Raw genomic sequence first — 17160 nt, 5'->3', positions numbered from 1 at the left:
GTGCTGGGGGTGCTGCCAGCCTGGGCAGTGGGCATGGAGATGGATCCCCATGCAGGAAAACCCTTGGGACAGAGCAGCACCAACCCAAACCCAAACTCAAACCCAAACCCAACTGAAACCCACACTTAAAACCAATCCCAATCTCAAACCCAAACTCAAACCCAACCCCAACCCCAGCACTTTCTTGGGACTATTTTAGTTGTTTTGTGTGTTAACGATTATTTTTGTTATTAGCTACTGATGTCAAAGCTGCTCCTGGGAAGCGAGGAGCATGGCAACACCAGCATTCCAGCCTGACTGCCAATGGGGATGTCACTGCTGCACTCGCCCTGAACACTGGGGGAGACAGGGGCCTGGCTGGTGCCCTTTCCCCTTTCCCTTCCTTCCCCTTTCCCATTCCTTTCCCTTTTTCTCTTCCCTTTTCTTTTCCTTTCCTTTCCTTTCCCTTCCCCATTCTTTCCCATTCCTTTCCCTTTTTCTCTTCCCTTTTCTTTTCCTTTCCTTTCCTTTCCCTTCCCCTTTCTTTCCCATTTCCTTTTCCTTTTTCCCTTCCCCTTTCTTTCCCATTTCCTTTTCCTTTTTCCCTTCCTCTTTCTTTCCCTTTTCCTTTTCCCTTCCTCTTTCTTTCCCTTTTCCTTTTCCTTCTCCTTTCCCTTTATTCTTCCTTCCCCTTCCTTTCCTTTTTTCCGTTCCCCCTTCCCCTTCCAAGTCCTTTCCCTTTTCCTTCTCTTCCCCCTTCCCCTTCCTTTCCCTTTTTCCCTTCATCTTCCCCCTTCCCCTTCCTTTCCCTTTTTCCCCCTTCCTTTTTCCCTTCGCTTTCCTTCTCCCTTCCTTTCCCTTTTTACTTTCCTTTTTGCCTTTTCCCTTTTCCCTTCTTTTTTCCTTTCCTTATTCCCTCTCCCCGCTCCCGTTCCCCTGCGCCGCGGCGCCCTCTGCTGGACAGCGCTGCCTGTCCCTGCCCGGCCTCTTTCCCCCCCCACAAAACCCCTCAAATCCAGAAGATTTCCCTATAACCGCTGGGCTCTGCCTCGGGCATCACCCACCTCGTCACCAGCACGTACCTGCACCAAGGTGCATCCCGGAACACACTGACACCTTTAAGCGAAACAGCAAGGGATGCGAGCGTGAGAGAGGGGAAAGTTTACAGCTGCTGCCCTGTTCTTTTGTTGGTAGCATGTATTATATATATAAAAAAGAAGAATAAAATACACCCAAACTGTACGTATTATAAGGCTATATTTTTATCTCGGGGTTCTGGTGACACGTACAAACCACTTGAGCTTTGCTTTCGTGGTTTATATTGCCACCAGAAACCCTTGATAAAAATACAGCTTTATATTGTGCAGTTGGGTATAGTTTATTTTCTCCATATATCACACACTGTGTTTTATTTATAAACACACACAAAGACACTTGTACATGCAAAGCAGTTCTTTTATTGAAGTAATTCGGGGGTATCAATAATACCACATTAACTAACGCATCGTAACACAGTAATTTTTTGGTTAGCAATGGCCTTTTCTAAAGAGACATCTATGAAAATATGATCAAGCACATAAAAAAATCACTATTTCCATGTTAGGATTTATGATTCCCATACTGAAAATTTCAGCTTCTGGTGGCTGGTACTTGCAGAGAACCCTGCTTAAACCACTGCAAAAGTAAGCTTTAATATCTCCTGAATAGTGGGATCCTTTCGCTTCACACAACACAGAAATGCAAAAAGCTAAAGAGAGAAAATCAGATGGTAAAAGGAAATGTGCTGCTGACAGAGATGAACCTGTGATGAGCTTCCCAGTATTTTGCCCAAGTTGTGCTAACCAAACTGCTTATTTCAAACACAGTTTCCATGCAGCTTGCCAACAGCTTTTCTTCCACCCTGCTTTTTGCACCAGTGAAAAACTGTATCCGCATCCCTCATAATACAAAAAGAAAAGCTGGGAACAAGCAATCCAACAGCCACTTGCTTTTAAATCCATCCCGGTGTGCTCTGTTAATGCCTGTTAAGGTAAAACCCCATTCCGAGCTCTAAAGAAGTGAGGAGAAACCCAGGCAGGGGGCTTGTGGGATGCCCCCTTAGCAAGTCAGATGCTTCCTTGTGGGGCTTGCACCTCACATTTGCCACGTTCCTCCCATTCCCTTCCCTGTGCTCTAATGGACATTAAAAATAGAACAAACCAGGCCTGGAGATGGGAACAAACACCATGCACAACCGGTCTGGACCGCTGTAGTCATTCTGCTGTAAAATGTAAAACCAAGGGCAGACGAGCTGCATCCCTCAGGACACATCCCGCTTTTTTAATATAGTGGTGCCACCACACATTTCACTTTGGATGTTGCATTATATTTCTGTGTCACTCAAATATTTACCATTTCTCTGAATTCTGCTGGGTGCTCTGAGAGCTTGTTATAAGCCAAGTATCCACGTTGCATGTCCTGGCTGGTTAGCGGCCGTGGCTGAGCTGCATCAATACGCTGCCTTCTCTTGCTGAAGCTTCTCGTGTGACAAAAGCCACTCTTTCAGGAGCTTGCCTCCTCCGTAGTTGCCACTCTGCCCGCTGCTGCAGATCACCCTGTGGCACGGGATTATAATCGCGATCTGCAGAAGAGACAAAAAGAGGAAGAGAGCAAAGGGTGAGGTGGAGAGAAGTGGATGGGGACCATGTCCATAAATCTGCTGCTAAACCAGTAGACTTGCAGGGACATGGGCTGAAGGGTCCGTGATAAGAGATTCTGCTGGTGGGGTCAATGATAAAGAGCCCGTGGTGGAGTCCCACTGTGGTCAAGGAGGAAAGGGAGTAGTGGATGCAGGAATGGGGCTGATCATGGGCTCAAAAGATGAACCCAGTTCTTAGGAAAATGTAAGTATGGACAGAAATTTTAATACACAAAAATGACGTAAAGACATAAAAAGGGGTGGTGGGACACTGGCACAGGGTGCCCAGAGAAGCTGTGGCTGCCCCATCCCTGGCAGTGTTCAAGGCCAGGTTGGACACAGGGGCTTGGAGCAACCTGCTCTAGTGGAAGGTGTCCCTGCCCGTGGCAGGGGCTTGGAACTGGATGAGCTTTAAGGTCCCTTCCAACACAGTCCACTCTGGGATTCCATGATATATTAAATCCCATCTATAAAAACTTCTCTGCCAGAAGCATATGTTCCTGCTCTGCACCAGCAGTCAAACCCTCATTGCTCCGGGTGGGTGATGAAGCCTCGTAGACCCAAAACGCAGATGAGGATAGCAAGAGGGTACAGGACAACTCTTAACCATCACCCCAGGATGGAAGATGACATATTTCCGGAAGAAAACGGCCCATTGAGAAGAGCACTTCCAGAATCGAGCTTCCCAAGCCCCTGCTCCTTCTCTCGCTATAGCACCTCTACATGCGCTGCAGAAAAATTCACCATACGAACAAGGTGCTATTTATTATTTAACATCAAGTCAATGCAAAACGGGTTGTGAATTGTTAAAACCTCCAACAGGAGAGATTTAATTCAGGAGGCTTAACCAATTTAAGAACTTATTTCCTCCTGCTTCTCCTTTGTATCGTTTATAGCCAAATGTCATGGATTTGGAGAAATCAATGCAAGGAGTTACATGAGAGACTGATCATAGAGAAGTACATAAATGCATTTTTTATTTATTTTTTATTACAGGTGATTATCATAGTTGAAGTACACACCATAAAAAATGCAATACATCATCTCTAATCACCCTGTATGTGTTTTGGTAACTGTATAGTAATTCCATTGCAATGATAGAGCTGTGAAAGCAACTCACTAAAAAGTGCAGTTTTTCACCAATTGGGATATTTTAAGTCAAGAAGTGTGATTTATTTCTATGCAGACACACAAATTACATACTTTACACTGACTTATTTTAATCCCGTTTAATAGTTATTTCAGTTCTTTTCAAGCTCTGCTCATATTTGAGTCTGGAACACACAAACCCTGAACAGCTACTGGCCAGACCTTTACAAATGGGTGGTTTTTTTGGTAGTCTTTTGGTTTTGTTAAGTAACTTCAATGGCTGAGATTTTCAATCTCAATCCCATAGGCTACCACATTAAATGGGAACACACAGAGGTGCTTATTGTTAATCAAGGTTTAATAAAGAAATGCTTATAAATAGCTGCTGTATTTGGAGCTGACGATGCCATAAGTGAATTATGCACCCGTGATAACGCCAGTGAGCACCAATAAAACCTTTACATGAGGCCATCATGATCTTGCTTTATGACATTAAAGAAGTTGCTGTTTGGAAGGTTTCTGGTTTGGGATTTCTCTGTCTTCACAATCCGCATGCACAAGTTACTGCAGCCAGATTTTCTGGAGTGACAAAGCCATAACAAGCCATAATAACACACTGTAAAAACATCTCCAAGGTTAATTTCCAAGTCCTTAAAAATCAGTGTATTTTGATGGTAAAGCTACAAATCTTTATTTTCAGGTGGTGGGAACTGTGGGCTCTTGGATGATCCCTGGGTTGGTGCAGGACCTGTTCATTAATGCAGTGGTTGAGCCACTTACATTAAGCAAGAAGAAGCTGTGGCTGCCCCATCCCTGGCAATGTTCAAGGCCAGGTTGGACACAGGGGCTTGGAGCAACCTGCTCTAGTGGAAGGTGTCCCTGCCCGTGGCAGGGGGTTGGAACTGGATGAGCTTTAAGGTCCCTCCGAACCCAAACCAGTCTGGGATACTATGAAGAAGAGGGCATGAAATAAATGCAGCTTTTTCCATGCTTGACATAAAGAATTCCACACTGAGTTTGTCCTAACACACACAAGTGCCACTACATCACCTTCCATAGCATTGGATGGAAAAGAAAATGTGGTACAAAGGCTGCATCAGGGCTGTAATTTAAAAATATTGAATATTGCTTCAGTTTGGCTTAATTGTGGTGACAATGTTCAGCCTACTAAAATAATTAAACCTGCTAAAATTTATTAGGGCCCTAAGGACATTTTAGAGGGAGTACTACCCCAGTCTGGAGCTTTAATGCCTCAGCTACATTTAATGTAATTTTTATCAATAACCAAGCAGCTCATAATATTATAGCTCTGCTGAAATCTTCATGCTGTGAAATCTAATTCATCTAATACACGAATCCATCACTTCCACAGCCTCTACCTCAAACGCTATAAAACTTCCAAACCCATAGATTTGTCTCCAACAAAAATAACATGAAGGGGCCCTCGGATCAATAACAGAGTCCCTCTGATTCCGGCACCAGCTGAATATTTTCTCCAACTTTTGCTTTTGTTCTTCTGGGTAGAGGCCCACAAGGGAAAGAGCTTGTTTTCACTCGCAGCCTCATCAATACCTAAATCCTGGTGAACAAGTGACACTGAGAAGCTGTAATCAATAGCTCCCTGTGCGTTTTTTCTTCTGGTCAAATGGTTCAGCACTACTGACAGCCCTGACACTCAGAACATGATGCTAAATCTTTATCAACAGCCATCTGGGTGACTGGCAGAACAAGGCTGGGGCGGTCATTAACGCTCGTGGCAATCTGTGAATAAACTAACTCCTCGATAATGCTTTTGTTTAGAAAAAAGGTGGGGAAAAAAACTCCCTGCGTGAGGAATCGATCGCCTCCGAGCTGTGGTTAGTGAATTCCGGCTGAGGATGGAGCAGAGGAGCTCCGATCGCTGCAGGATTTCTATTGGAGGCAATGGAATCCTGACTGTCCCGTTATACTGGGGATGGGCTGGAGACCTCCTGAAACTGCCAACCTGTCAAAAGTGGATCAGCCTGATGGAGGCAGCTGAAATGCCATGTTATAACGTACAGCAAGAATCACACTGAGGAAAAAGTCATCTTTCTGTTTACTCATGTCCTATTGCTTTTCCTCCCCTTCTTCCCTGACCACAGTGTGATGTAGCATGGGCCTGGGTTACTGCCAGCCACCAAAGGCATTAATGCACAAGTAGCTTTATGTGTCCTCAACATTTCAAATCCATACTTCACAATCATTGAATCCCAGCCTGGTTTGGGTTGGAAGGGACCTTAAAGCTCATCCAGTTCCAACCCCTGCCACGGGCAGGGACACCTTCCACTAGAGCAGGTTGCTCCAAGCCCCTGTGTCCAACCTGGCCTTGAACACTGCCAGGGATGGGGCAGCCACAGCTTCTCTGGGCACCCTGTGCCAGCGCCTCAGCACCCTCACAGGGAAGAGCTTCTGCCTCAGAGCTCATCTCAATCTCCCCTCTGGCAGGTTAAAGCCATTCCCCTTGTCCAAAGCGCCTCTCCAGATTTCTTGTCAGCCTCTTTAGATACTGGAAGCTGTTATAAGGTCTGTTTAAAACACTCTGGCTGAATAATATCCTTGATTTAGGATAGACCAATATTAACATAAAGTTGTAGACTTGGCCAGGCTTTAGCCTAAACAGCAACACAAGTGAAGAGAATACAAAACCCAACATATGCAGCTACGACTGCTCTTATCAGACCACTGAAGATGTCATATTTAAGGCACAGAACAGTGATTTAGGATGGCCTTGGACTAATCAGCCCAACACTCGCCATTTCCCATGAGTCTCTGTGATTTCTTTTTGATCCTCCTCTACCAGTCTAATGAGATTTTTAACTGAACTTTATGGGTTCCCTTTGAGGACCACAGACCTTGCAATCACTGTGAACCACAGCAAACTATCTGAAGTTTCCCTTGCAAAAGGTGAGCCAGCCCCACCATGTCCTTGGCATGAATCGAGGCAGAGATGTTGTCTCTCTCAGCTGCTGCTGGCACCTATTCCAGCTTCTCATAAAGTTGAAGGTCATGGTATGAATTATGGGAAGCAAACCAACTACAAAGGGAAACCCGTGGAATGCACGCTACTGGAATTAAAGACCAATCCCTGATTTGCAGAAGGGGGGGAATGTTCTGGTATTTCATGGAAGAGGGTGAGACTGGCAATACTATTAACGCGTTTGAGGGACAAGGCAATGCTGGGCTCAGGCTTATTTCAAATGCTCATTTTTACAGTTATTACTACCCTCATTAAATCATGTTTATGATTTAATCCTGTTTATAATTTATACCTTTAATCATAAGAAGCATCTCAAGGAGCTAACATACTCATTTTGCTATTTTGCACATCTTCCACAGCGATCATTAATGGAAGGATCCACTTCAACTCCACGTTCCCCATACAAGTATTCACTAGCACCAGCTTCCCTCCCGCAAACAAGAATCACTAATCTGCTGCTTAACAAAACATCCCATTTCTGCACCAATTTCAAAGCAATTGCATCTCCAACGTGGTGTTTCCTTCCCAAAGCTTGTGCTGCAGGTGCAGCAGTTGTTAACACCACAGCTCTTTGCATTCTGCGCCGACACGTTAATGATGCTGCAGCCCAGATGACGTGTTCGGTTTAATGAACTGTTTAGTTAGATTCAGAGCTCAATATCTCATCTGATAAACAGACCGCAAGGGTGTTTATACACATACCAGCTTCCCAGGTACCCTACCATTCCGAGCAGGTAGCATACTACCATAGAAACTCACATCATGTCTAATGGGTTTAAGCTTCTAAGCTCAATAAAGAAGTACACCCTGATATTTTAAGCCTCTATCAGATTTTCCTATGGAACAGCTCATATAAGCAGCATAAAGCTCCGTTTTGTCAATACACCGTATTGTACTTGACAATACAAACTATTTTAATATGATGGAATGCTTTCCAATATCATCTGGTGTACATTAAGATAAGGCAATACAATGCAAACCTACAGGAAACAGTTCTCAAAGAATAACAATATAGTGTTGTGCAAAAGGATATGTAATTGCTATCGCCTAGAAATGTACCCAGCTCTGCCCTCAGGCTGCAGTGGAGCAGCAGCATCCAAAGTAGCAGTAACAGCAGGTTGTGGTGTGAAAATTCCTGCTTTTTCCCCTGTGAGGGAGGATGAAAATAGTTCTGAAAATATACAGCAAAGCAACTGCTGGTTTTTTTAAATGGGGTCCTATCTTATTATTGTTATTTCCCACCCCATCTGATGGCTCCAGTGTTTTCTGTCCCCAGCAGAAGATTTTTAAGCATTTTATCGATAATAATGTATAGCTTTAGGGAAAAAGAGCTATGTTAATATAATGCCATGCTAATAGTTCATAATAGAAAGCTGATGATAAAAAAAACATAGAAACCAGTGCTGTAATGAGAGCCCTGCCCATTCCAAAACACGTTTTTATCTCTACACATCTGTAGTTAATCTAGAATTTCATGCATATTCCACATACAAACACACACATAGTCCTTTGGCACTTCAATATGAGCACCTATTCACTATGTTTTTCATGTTTCCCACATAAACCTTTACATGGTTATGAGCCATAATATGCAGGTTACCTTTGCAGGTTGATTTTATGAATGAGGTGAAATATAAAGATAACAAGTGGCACTGCAAAACCCTTTCACCTTTGTTATTTCTACAGGCAAAGCCACCAGCTCTTGAGAAAGCAGATTTTCTAACTCACTTTGCAACTGCATGTTGCAGTCTCATATGTACCTTATTAAAGAAAATACTGAGAGGACTGAATGTAAAAACAACACAGGAGGTCAAAGATTACAGCAGGTATAATGCTGGAGAATAGGAGAGGAATTTGGGTATGGAAAGACACATGTTGCTCAGGGCAAGTGGTAATGAGGGAAAATACGCTGAAGAATGGCCAAAAAGGCCACAGTGATAGTAATAGAAATCAGAGTTTTTTTATCTTTTAGAGCCAAAGTAGCAAGGGGATGGGTAAAGACAGATACAGCAGTGTTCTCTTTACCAGCTTTTCCTTTCCTGTACCCAGGAATGAGCTGCTGCAGCATCAGTCCCATGTGGGATGTCTTGGGCTGCCCCTGCTACTCTATAACCACCCAAACTTGAACCATGTGGATGCTGCTCCTGCAGTCCAAAGGCCAAACGTTGAGGGTTTGGGGAATCAAACTGCCTCCTCCTTCCTCGTGCATCCATACCAGCCCAGAAACCCTCCAGTTCAGGATTGGGATGGGGCTGCTCTAGTGGGATCCGAACCAGCCACACAAGGATATACAACCCGCTGGCTCTCACCAACCTCACTCACACTGACCAGTGTGATTCAGGTGCATAAATACATGTGCAAAGCTAAACGGGGATAACTAAAATGGAAAGCTAACTACTGGGAAGATAGACAGAGACCAAGTATGATAACAGACCATTTTTCCAAAATCCACAGGCCTAACCTGGAGCACTACTCCCTCCAGTTCAAATCCAGGAAACTCATAGAATCCCAGACTGGTTTGGGTTGGAAGGGAGCTTAAAACTCATCCAGTTCCAACCCCCTGCCACAGGCAGGGACACCTTCCACTAGAGCAGGTTGCTCCAAGCCCCTGTGTCCAACCTGGCCTTGAACACTGCCAGGGATGGGGCAGCCACAGCTTCTCTGGGCACCCTGTGCCAGCGCCTCAGCACCCTCACAGGGAAGAGCTTCTGTCTAAGATCTAACCTAAATCTCTCATGTTTCAGTTTGAACCCATCACCCCTTGTCCTATCGCTACAGTCCCTGATGAAGAGTTCCCCTCTGACATCCTTGTAGGCCCCTTCAGATACTGGGTAAAAGACATCCCTCACCTAAGAATGTATCAGAATGTCTGAGAACAACAAAATGTGTAGCGGCTGATGAATTAAAAGAAGTGTTTCTCTTTCAAATCAAACACCATAAATGGTAGGGAATAAATCCTATTGAACCGGGTTGTGCATTATTGCTGATTAAAAACACTTACTGACCTTATTACCCATGGTAGACCAGTTTTCAGAGCAGATAAATTTAATCTAATGCCATTTAACCCTCGCAGCTCTCTAAATCCAGCATCTTCCACCAACTTCATTTCAAAGTCGACATGAACTTACAGGGTTGCTCCTCATGGCTCCTCCCACCGCCCTCGCTGCTTTGCTGTTGCCTGCCAGGTCTGCCAAGCGCTTGTAGGAAACGGCCTCTCCAACCTTCACCTCTCTCAACAGGGTCCACAGCACTCTGCTGGTGAAGGAATCTGCAGGGAAGATGAAGTGAGCACTGTTTGCATGCACGGCCGAAGAAACCCAAGATAAAAGACTCCAAAACCCCAACGCAGAGTCTCAATAGTGGCTTTCTCATTTAAATGGAAACAGCCCTAACGCACTGTCCTGTGATTGTGTCCTATATTACTACATTTAAAGACATGATTATTAGAAAGAGCGCTTCAAGTAACTGATCACTATAAAAAAAGGATTTAAGGCTTTGATTTTCCTATATTTTTAATTTGCTTCGAGTACAATTATCCCGTTAACTCAGACAATGTGGTTTTCCCATTAAATTGGCAGAGTATAAATTAGCATAGAGTCAAATTAAAAAGAGAAGATATAACCGGCTCTACCTATTTGACAAAGCCCTCGCATCTCCAGCTAATTTCCAACTTCAGCTGGGACACGTGGCACAAGAAGCCCTAGAGCCAGTGGACTCGGTATTATCCTGCCTGACTGCATTTTATAGTCGAGACCCCCAAGCTACTGCTCAGCATTGCAGACATTACAAGACGTAAGGACTAGCCATGACCTTGAATATACAGCACATCCTTAATGATACAGGGCTCCGAAACAAAATATAATGTATCTTCCATGATTTTAATTCTAATTCACCAGCAAATTGCTCCTAAGTGTTTCAACGGTTGGAATAATGAATAAGCAAGTGCATTAGGACCAGTTTCCTTCTGCATCCCGGGGTTTTACCTTCCCAACCCTTTATAAAAGGAAAACCTGATGGATGCATTCGGATTTCAGTTGGGTTGAACACTTATCGCTCTTCCAAGGCACTTGCAAAAGCTTTGAAGATCTAACTAGTGAATAACTTACTGAGGGAGCTGGTGAATAAAAAGAGAAGAAAAAAGGCAAAAAAGGAAAGGAAAAGAGGCCCCTTCCCCCAGCCTCCTGCTTTGGCAAAGAAACAAACTGATTAAAAGCGTTTTCTTTCTTTAGTTGTCAAAAAAGACATTGATTATGTTACCCAGGAACATAGTGAAATGTGATTTTGGTCTTAAAGGAAACCCATACACCATTATGTGTGTGTTAAATAATAAAAATCACTTCTTAACTGAAGGGAATGATAATCACTCCATTGAAAAAAATCTGTTTAGTCTTTATTATAACATTAAGCAAATTAAACATCAGCATAATCCAGGTGATACGAGAAAAGGGTCATCAAAGAAATTAACTTTGTTGTTCATTAATTTACATGGATTAGTAGAGGGCAAAGAGATAGCAAATCTGCTCTAGTTTTTTATGATATAATTTCAAACTGTACACCATTTGTGGCAGTAGGGTGACTTTGGGGTTAATCAGACTGATTTGTCCTTTTAATTGCTTTCTATTCAAAGAAAATTCATTAGATAATGTTCTCTTCAAAATTCATGAATCAATTTAACTGAAGAAACCACATTAACAGCTTTGGGTTCATTAGCACAAGCAGTTGTGTTAGTAGCTGATTGCTGGGAGGGTTTCCTTAGGCAAACAGATTTTGTTTACTGTGATTTCTTCAGAAAGGTTTATTCCAAATCAAATTGTTACTTATTATTGTTTTAACCTTCTTTTCAAGCCGGCGAGATTAGTGTTAACCTCCCCTGCTCAGGGGTCTCGGGGAATTATTGCCTGATGTCATCTGTTATATCAGTGAAGCACAGCGACTGCACATCACTGGGGCTTCAGTCCAAAAACTCCCCTTTTTTGCCCTCATTTTGGCAGCAGAGGTTGTGGAATAGGAAGTGACGGACCCATAACCTGAAAGCTGTGGGAATAAGGGGAAAAGCGGGTGCAGCTGATGGAGCACCAAGCACGAGAATGGAGCATCTCCAGATGCCCCCCAGTAATACCATCCCTGTGCCAGGTGATGCCCAAATTACTGAGTACCTTTTAACAGGCTAAAAGAGGGACAGAGATTATCCTCTTCTGACAAGCCAGGGCAGAGATTATCCTCTTTCCAGAGCCACTGTACATTTTTCATGGGAGAATATATACTGTCTCTGCACCCACATAAACCACTCAAAGTTATAGTTCAAAAGAATGACATATTTAGCAATCATGCACATCATTTTATAAATGTATCTGAAAACTCAATTTCATTCTGTAGGGAGCAAATGCATTAATTAGTTTAAGCAGCTCGAAGAGACAGTGCCAAATACTGTTATTAAACTGTCTGCAAGTGTGAGTGCCTGTAAGCATAACCTGCCCAAATTAGATGGCTGAACTTTCACCAATTTTCAGTGTGTGCCAACATTTTATGCTGTTAAATATCATTATAAAGTGCTGTAAAATATGCACATAAAAATTAACACACACAGATTCTCTCGCTACGTGGAAACACTTCATACCTCCGCGAGCTGAGGATGCCCGCGCCATCCTGGAGAGGGAGATGCCAGCAGAGCAATGACTGAACCAAACCACATCATACGAATGAGAGTATCAGACGTTTTCTCCTTCCTCTGCAACACACTGAGTTGAGTTTTAATGTCTCCAAAGCCCTGAGGTCCCCAGCTGCTTCATCCATGAGACCACAAAGATAGTTGGGAGGGTTTCATAGAGTCACAGACTGGTTTGGTTGGAAGAGACCTTAAAGCTCATCCAGTTCCAACCCCCTGCCACGGGCAGGGACACCTTCCACTAGAGCAGGTTGCTCCAAGCCCCTGTGTCCAACCTGGCCTTGAACACTGCCAGGGATGGGGCAGCCACAGCTTCTCTGGGCACCCTGTGCCAGCGCCTCAGCACCCTCACAGGGAAGAGCTTCTGCCTAAGAGCTCATCTCAGTCTCTCCTCTGGCAGGTTAAAGCCATTCCCCTTGTGCTGTCCCTACAGGCCCGCCTCCAAAGCCCCTCTCCAGGTTTCCTGGAGCCCCTTTAGGCACTGGAGCTGCTCTAAGGTCTCCCCTTAAGGAGCCTTCTCTTCTCCAGGCTGAACAACTCCTATTTAACAACAGGTGATGGGTGAATGACTTCCTGGATGTCTTCCTCCTATGGACATCACTGCTGCATTCCCCGGCGGTCCAAAACCCTCATAATTGTGCAGTTCTATCAGCCCTGCCAACTGCTTGGTACATTGGCAAAGCAATGCCAAAAGTGGATGCCAGAACTATCTGAAATTAATATTTATAGATACACGTCCCTAAAAGGAGTTATGTGCCCTGAACCTCCTGTTAACGCCTAAACACCTCAGAGGTGACTCTCAACAGCCAGCTAGACTTCAATTCTCCATATAAACATTACATCCATGGGGATAAAAAGAGTGAAAATCAACTCTTTGTCTTTCTTTACTTTAATACCAGCTATATCATAACTTTTAACAGTGTAATTGAAGGTGGCTATTAGTACAAAGAAGCGAAGTCATACGCTGCTATCTAATAAGGTGCTGCCAGAGCATTGATTGTGTTATTGAGGGTCTCAGCCTGGGGCAGGCAGGGTGGGTGGGAGGAAGAGCAGAGTCACCACCATCAGTCCTTTCCTGCCCCCTCTGTATCTCCTTTCATAGTTCTTGGGGCAAGAGAGGTTCCAAAGATACACAGTCTGATCTGACATCCTTTTTAATCCCGTCGATTAAGGGGGATTAAAGCCAGACCATGTTTTGCCTTCTCAAGGGGAACTAACATTTCCTCCAATCCCCCGACTGCTGGGCATGCCAGTTTTCCTGTGGCCTTTTTTGGTTGGTATTTTTGTTTGTTTGCTAGTTTTTTTTTTTCCCCAAGGCTTTTGCAAATGCAAAAAAAACAGTTTTATATATATAACAGTAAATTATAAACTCACCTCTTCTCCATAGCTTTTTCACAGCCTGTCTGGGTACCACATAGACAACTTTGTCTGCTTTTACACTTACCTGTTTTCACTGTTATCGCTCTTGGTAAAAATAAATACTCAAGCCTAACACTTCAAAACTACCCCAGCTTGTCCACAGAACTGCAGTTCTCACAGCAGCATGAGCTCCCACCTAATCCTGAAAACTTAATTTGGCTCTTGAACCTTGGAAGAACAGATTCATATTCAACCCAAAGAACTTTTAGTGACTACAGGCAAGTGTGTCAACAGTTAACAAAAGCAGGAGTGCTAATTTTCAGCAGTTTTGAACCTCTTTCACTATTAAGTGGGCCATTAAAGGCCTATTATGCACATCACCTAAACAGCAACCATAGAATAATAGAGTGGTTTCGGTTGGAAAGGACCTCCAGTTCCAACCCCCTGTCACCTCAACACTAGATAACCAATCTGAATAGTAACAATCACTGCTACCCTTCCCTAGACTGAGCTACCAAGTGATACATGGAAGAGATAAACGCTTGTCTAGTCTCTTACCCATTTAATTATAGTTTGCTTTTGTTATGAGGCAGATCAAGAAATGTTTTTCTTACCTTCTTCAATGGCTACAAGTCCCTGGCCATTGGTACTCTATGGTATAAAATGCAATTAATAGTTGCTATTAAAGGATTTCAAAGGATACTTTAATGCATACATAAGGTTCATATGCATCCTTACGAAGCTGTGGCTGCCCCATCCCTGGCAGTGTTCAAGGCCAAGTTGGACACAGGGGCTTGGAGCAACCTGCTCTAGTGGAAGGTGTCCCTGCCCGTGGCAGGGGGTTGGAACTGGATGAGCTTTAAGGTCCCTTCCAGCACAAACTAGTCTGGGATTCTATGATTTATCTGTAGATAAATTCAGGTCAACTGCAACGTATTTTGACTCCAGAACTAGCAACCACTGAAGCAGATGTCATAAGCATTCAAAACATCAAAACCCGAACCCAACTCAGCATGTAGCACTGACAACAGTCAATTGCTCCTTCCAATGCAAGTCTTTGCAGCAGACCCAGCAGTGCCCATTTCTACCCCAATACAATCCCTGTCCCACCTCTTCTACTATTACCTGAATACTGCCCTGCAGATACAGTTCCATGAATAAATATTTAACAAGATTAACAACATCAGTTCATAAATATAAGGCAGTCCATATTAAACCCATCAGAGTACAGCAGAGCATTTGATAACACAGCTCTGGTGTTATCTCGTGCTCTCCCACAGGTCACCATGAAGGGAAATGTGGGCTAGGGGAGCGCTTTTGTAACGCTTTTATGTATTGCCTATGCATGTCTGTGTTTGAAATATGTAACATAATAACACAGAAACACAACTATAATTTATAAATGTACTATATATCTGTATCACTTAAGTGAAAAATGTGCCAATATGCTTTCTTCTAATACATACAGCGTTTGGGTTGGCACACGTGGCCGAGCGATGTTAAACCCCAATTAATGGAGCTGTTTCTGATCTGTAGTTTAACACAGTTTTAAATGCAGCTCCCTTCAGACTGCCGAAGGTGTTGTGGGGCCAAATTCTACCCTTAGAAGCAAGTAACTCTCCATGGACCTCATCCAGCAGTATTTCTGCAGGTTAAACTCCTCACAAGTCAGTGGGTGTTTTACCTGAGTGGTAACTGATATTGTGACCCATTTATTCGTGCAATAGCTTTACTAGCAGTTGGCTATGCACTTGCAAGAGCAGAGTATAAATTCAGAGCTGATGGAAATGAGGAGCCTGATGCTCAGCACCAGCCATTTACATCCCCTGCCCGTGGCACACTGCAAACTCCCCCCTATTCCCACTTCCAAATTCAAACCCAAGCAAGGGTTTTATGCAAACCGGCTCCTTAAGCATTAGCAACTTCATCTAAGCTAAATATTCATCCCAGACATTGAATGCCATGACATCCCCGAGCAGGCTGGGGCTGGGTTTTGGAGTCTGTGGACCGGTAAGATGGAGGAAATTGCAAAGCACTTGACAAGTCCCTCTTGGGCTACGGCACAGACCATGTCATTGCACAGCATCCCCTGCCAGGTGATTTGTGCAGCTGCTTGCAGCAGTGGTACAGTTAAATGAAGAAGCCACCTGATTATCCTCTGAGCTGTAGGTAATACACCGAGCTGCAATTGCTACAGGAGAGGAGAACAAATGCTTTGGATGAAGAGACAGAGAAAATATCAGTCTCTTCCCAGCCAACAAAATGTGGCAGCCAAGTCTTACATTGCAGAGGGGATGAAGGTAAGCATAAAAACAATTTATTTTCCTCTGACACCAGTTCTATGCCGATTCCTGAGACTCCATCCCATTTTCCTGCACTAGGATTTCCTTAACACACTGGTACTCAGAGACCTGGGGAGCATCATCCTCCTCCCCCTTGGCATTATCTCTTTGCATTTCCTTTTTTCCTTGCATCTACCTCAATCACAGTTGGGCCCAATGATGCAATATCGGACTATGAACACAAGTGTCTTTATTTTGATTCTATGATTTATCTGCTGTTACCAACTCGTAATGATCTGTTCAACAGGCAGTGAAGGGGAAGCGCATGGTCCACCCCCTCCTGCACCATGGCAGGTATCTCTGCACGTCTCAATCTCTTGTAAGTCCTTGTGGATGGAAAATCACAGAATCATAGCATCAGAGACTGGTTTGTGTTGGAAGGGACCTTAAAGCTCATCCAGTTCCAAGCCCCCGCCATGGGCAGGGACACCTTCCACTAGAGCAGGTTGCTCCAAGCCCCTGTGTCCAACCTGGCCTTGAACACTGCCAGGGATGGGGCAGCCACAGCTTCTCTGGGCACCCTGTGCCAGCGCCCAAGTTCCCTCTTAAACTTTACTCTCCTGTTTTGACCAACCAAGTTGTGTCACTGTGAATTACTGAGGCAGGGAGTTCAGAGGGACAAACCCCTCACTGCACGTGTAAATGATGCACTGCCTTCTAATCACAGCAGCGTGGTGTGCTGGAGCCCAGCGCTCAGCCCTGCTGCTTCATCTGTGCCAAAACTAAAGACATAAACATCCCTCCACGAGGAAGCTACCAAACCTTACTGCTCTCTACAACTGCCTGACAAGAAGTTGTAGTGAGGTGGAGTTGGTCTCTTCTCCCAAGTAAGAAGTGATAGGAAATGGCCTCAAGCTGTGCCAGGAGAGTTTTAGGTGGAATATTAGGAAAAATGTCTTTACGGAAAGGGTTGCCAAGCATTGGACCAGGCTGCCCAGGGCAGTGCTGGAGTCACCATCCCTGGAAGTGTTCACACACCGTGTAGACAAGGCCCGCAGTGACATGGGTTAGTGGTGGCATTGGCAGTGCTGGGGAATGGTTGGACTGGGTG

At 44.2% G+C, this 17160-nt stretch overlaps 1 protein-coding gene across 1 annotated transcript in view; it reads right to left on the bottom strand.

Annotated features, from left to right (window-relative positions):
- Positions 1-1416: 1416 nt before the first annotated feature.
- The window catches only part of MGMT (O-6-methylguanine-DNA methyltransferase), a 150453-nt gene continuing 134709 nt past the window's right edge, over positions 1417-17160 (bottom strand). Inside the window, exons 6-7 of the mRNA XM_030487579.1 lie at positions 9872-10011; positions 1417-2599 (exon numbers count right to left, since the gene is read on the bottom strand). Of these exons, the coding sequence (XP_030343439.1) occupies positions 2468-2599; positions 9872-10011 (272 nt within the window). The 3' untranslated portion in view covers positions 1417-2467. The remainder of the gene's footprint in view (positions 2600-9871; positions 10012-17160) is intronic.

Source organism: Strigops habroptila, chromosome 5 (genome assembly GCF_004027225.2).
Source record: "Strigops habroptila isolate Jane chromosome 5, bStrHab1.2.pri, whole genome shotgun sequence".
Lineage (NCBI taxonomy): Eukaryota > Metazoa > Chordata > Aves > Psittaciformes > Psittacidae > Strigops > Strigops habroptila.
Note: the sequence above shows the minus strand (reverse complement) of the source record. Positions and strands in the feature narration are given on the sequence as shown.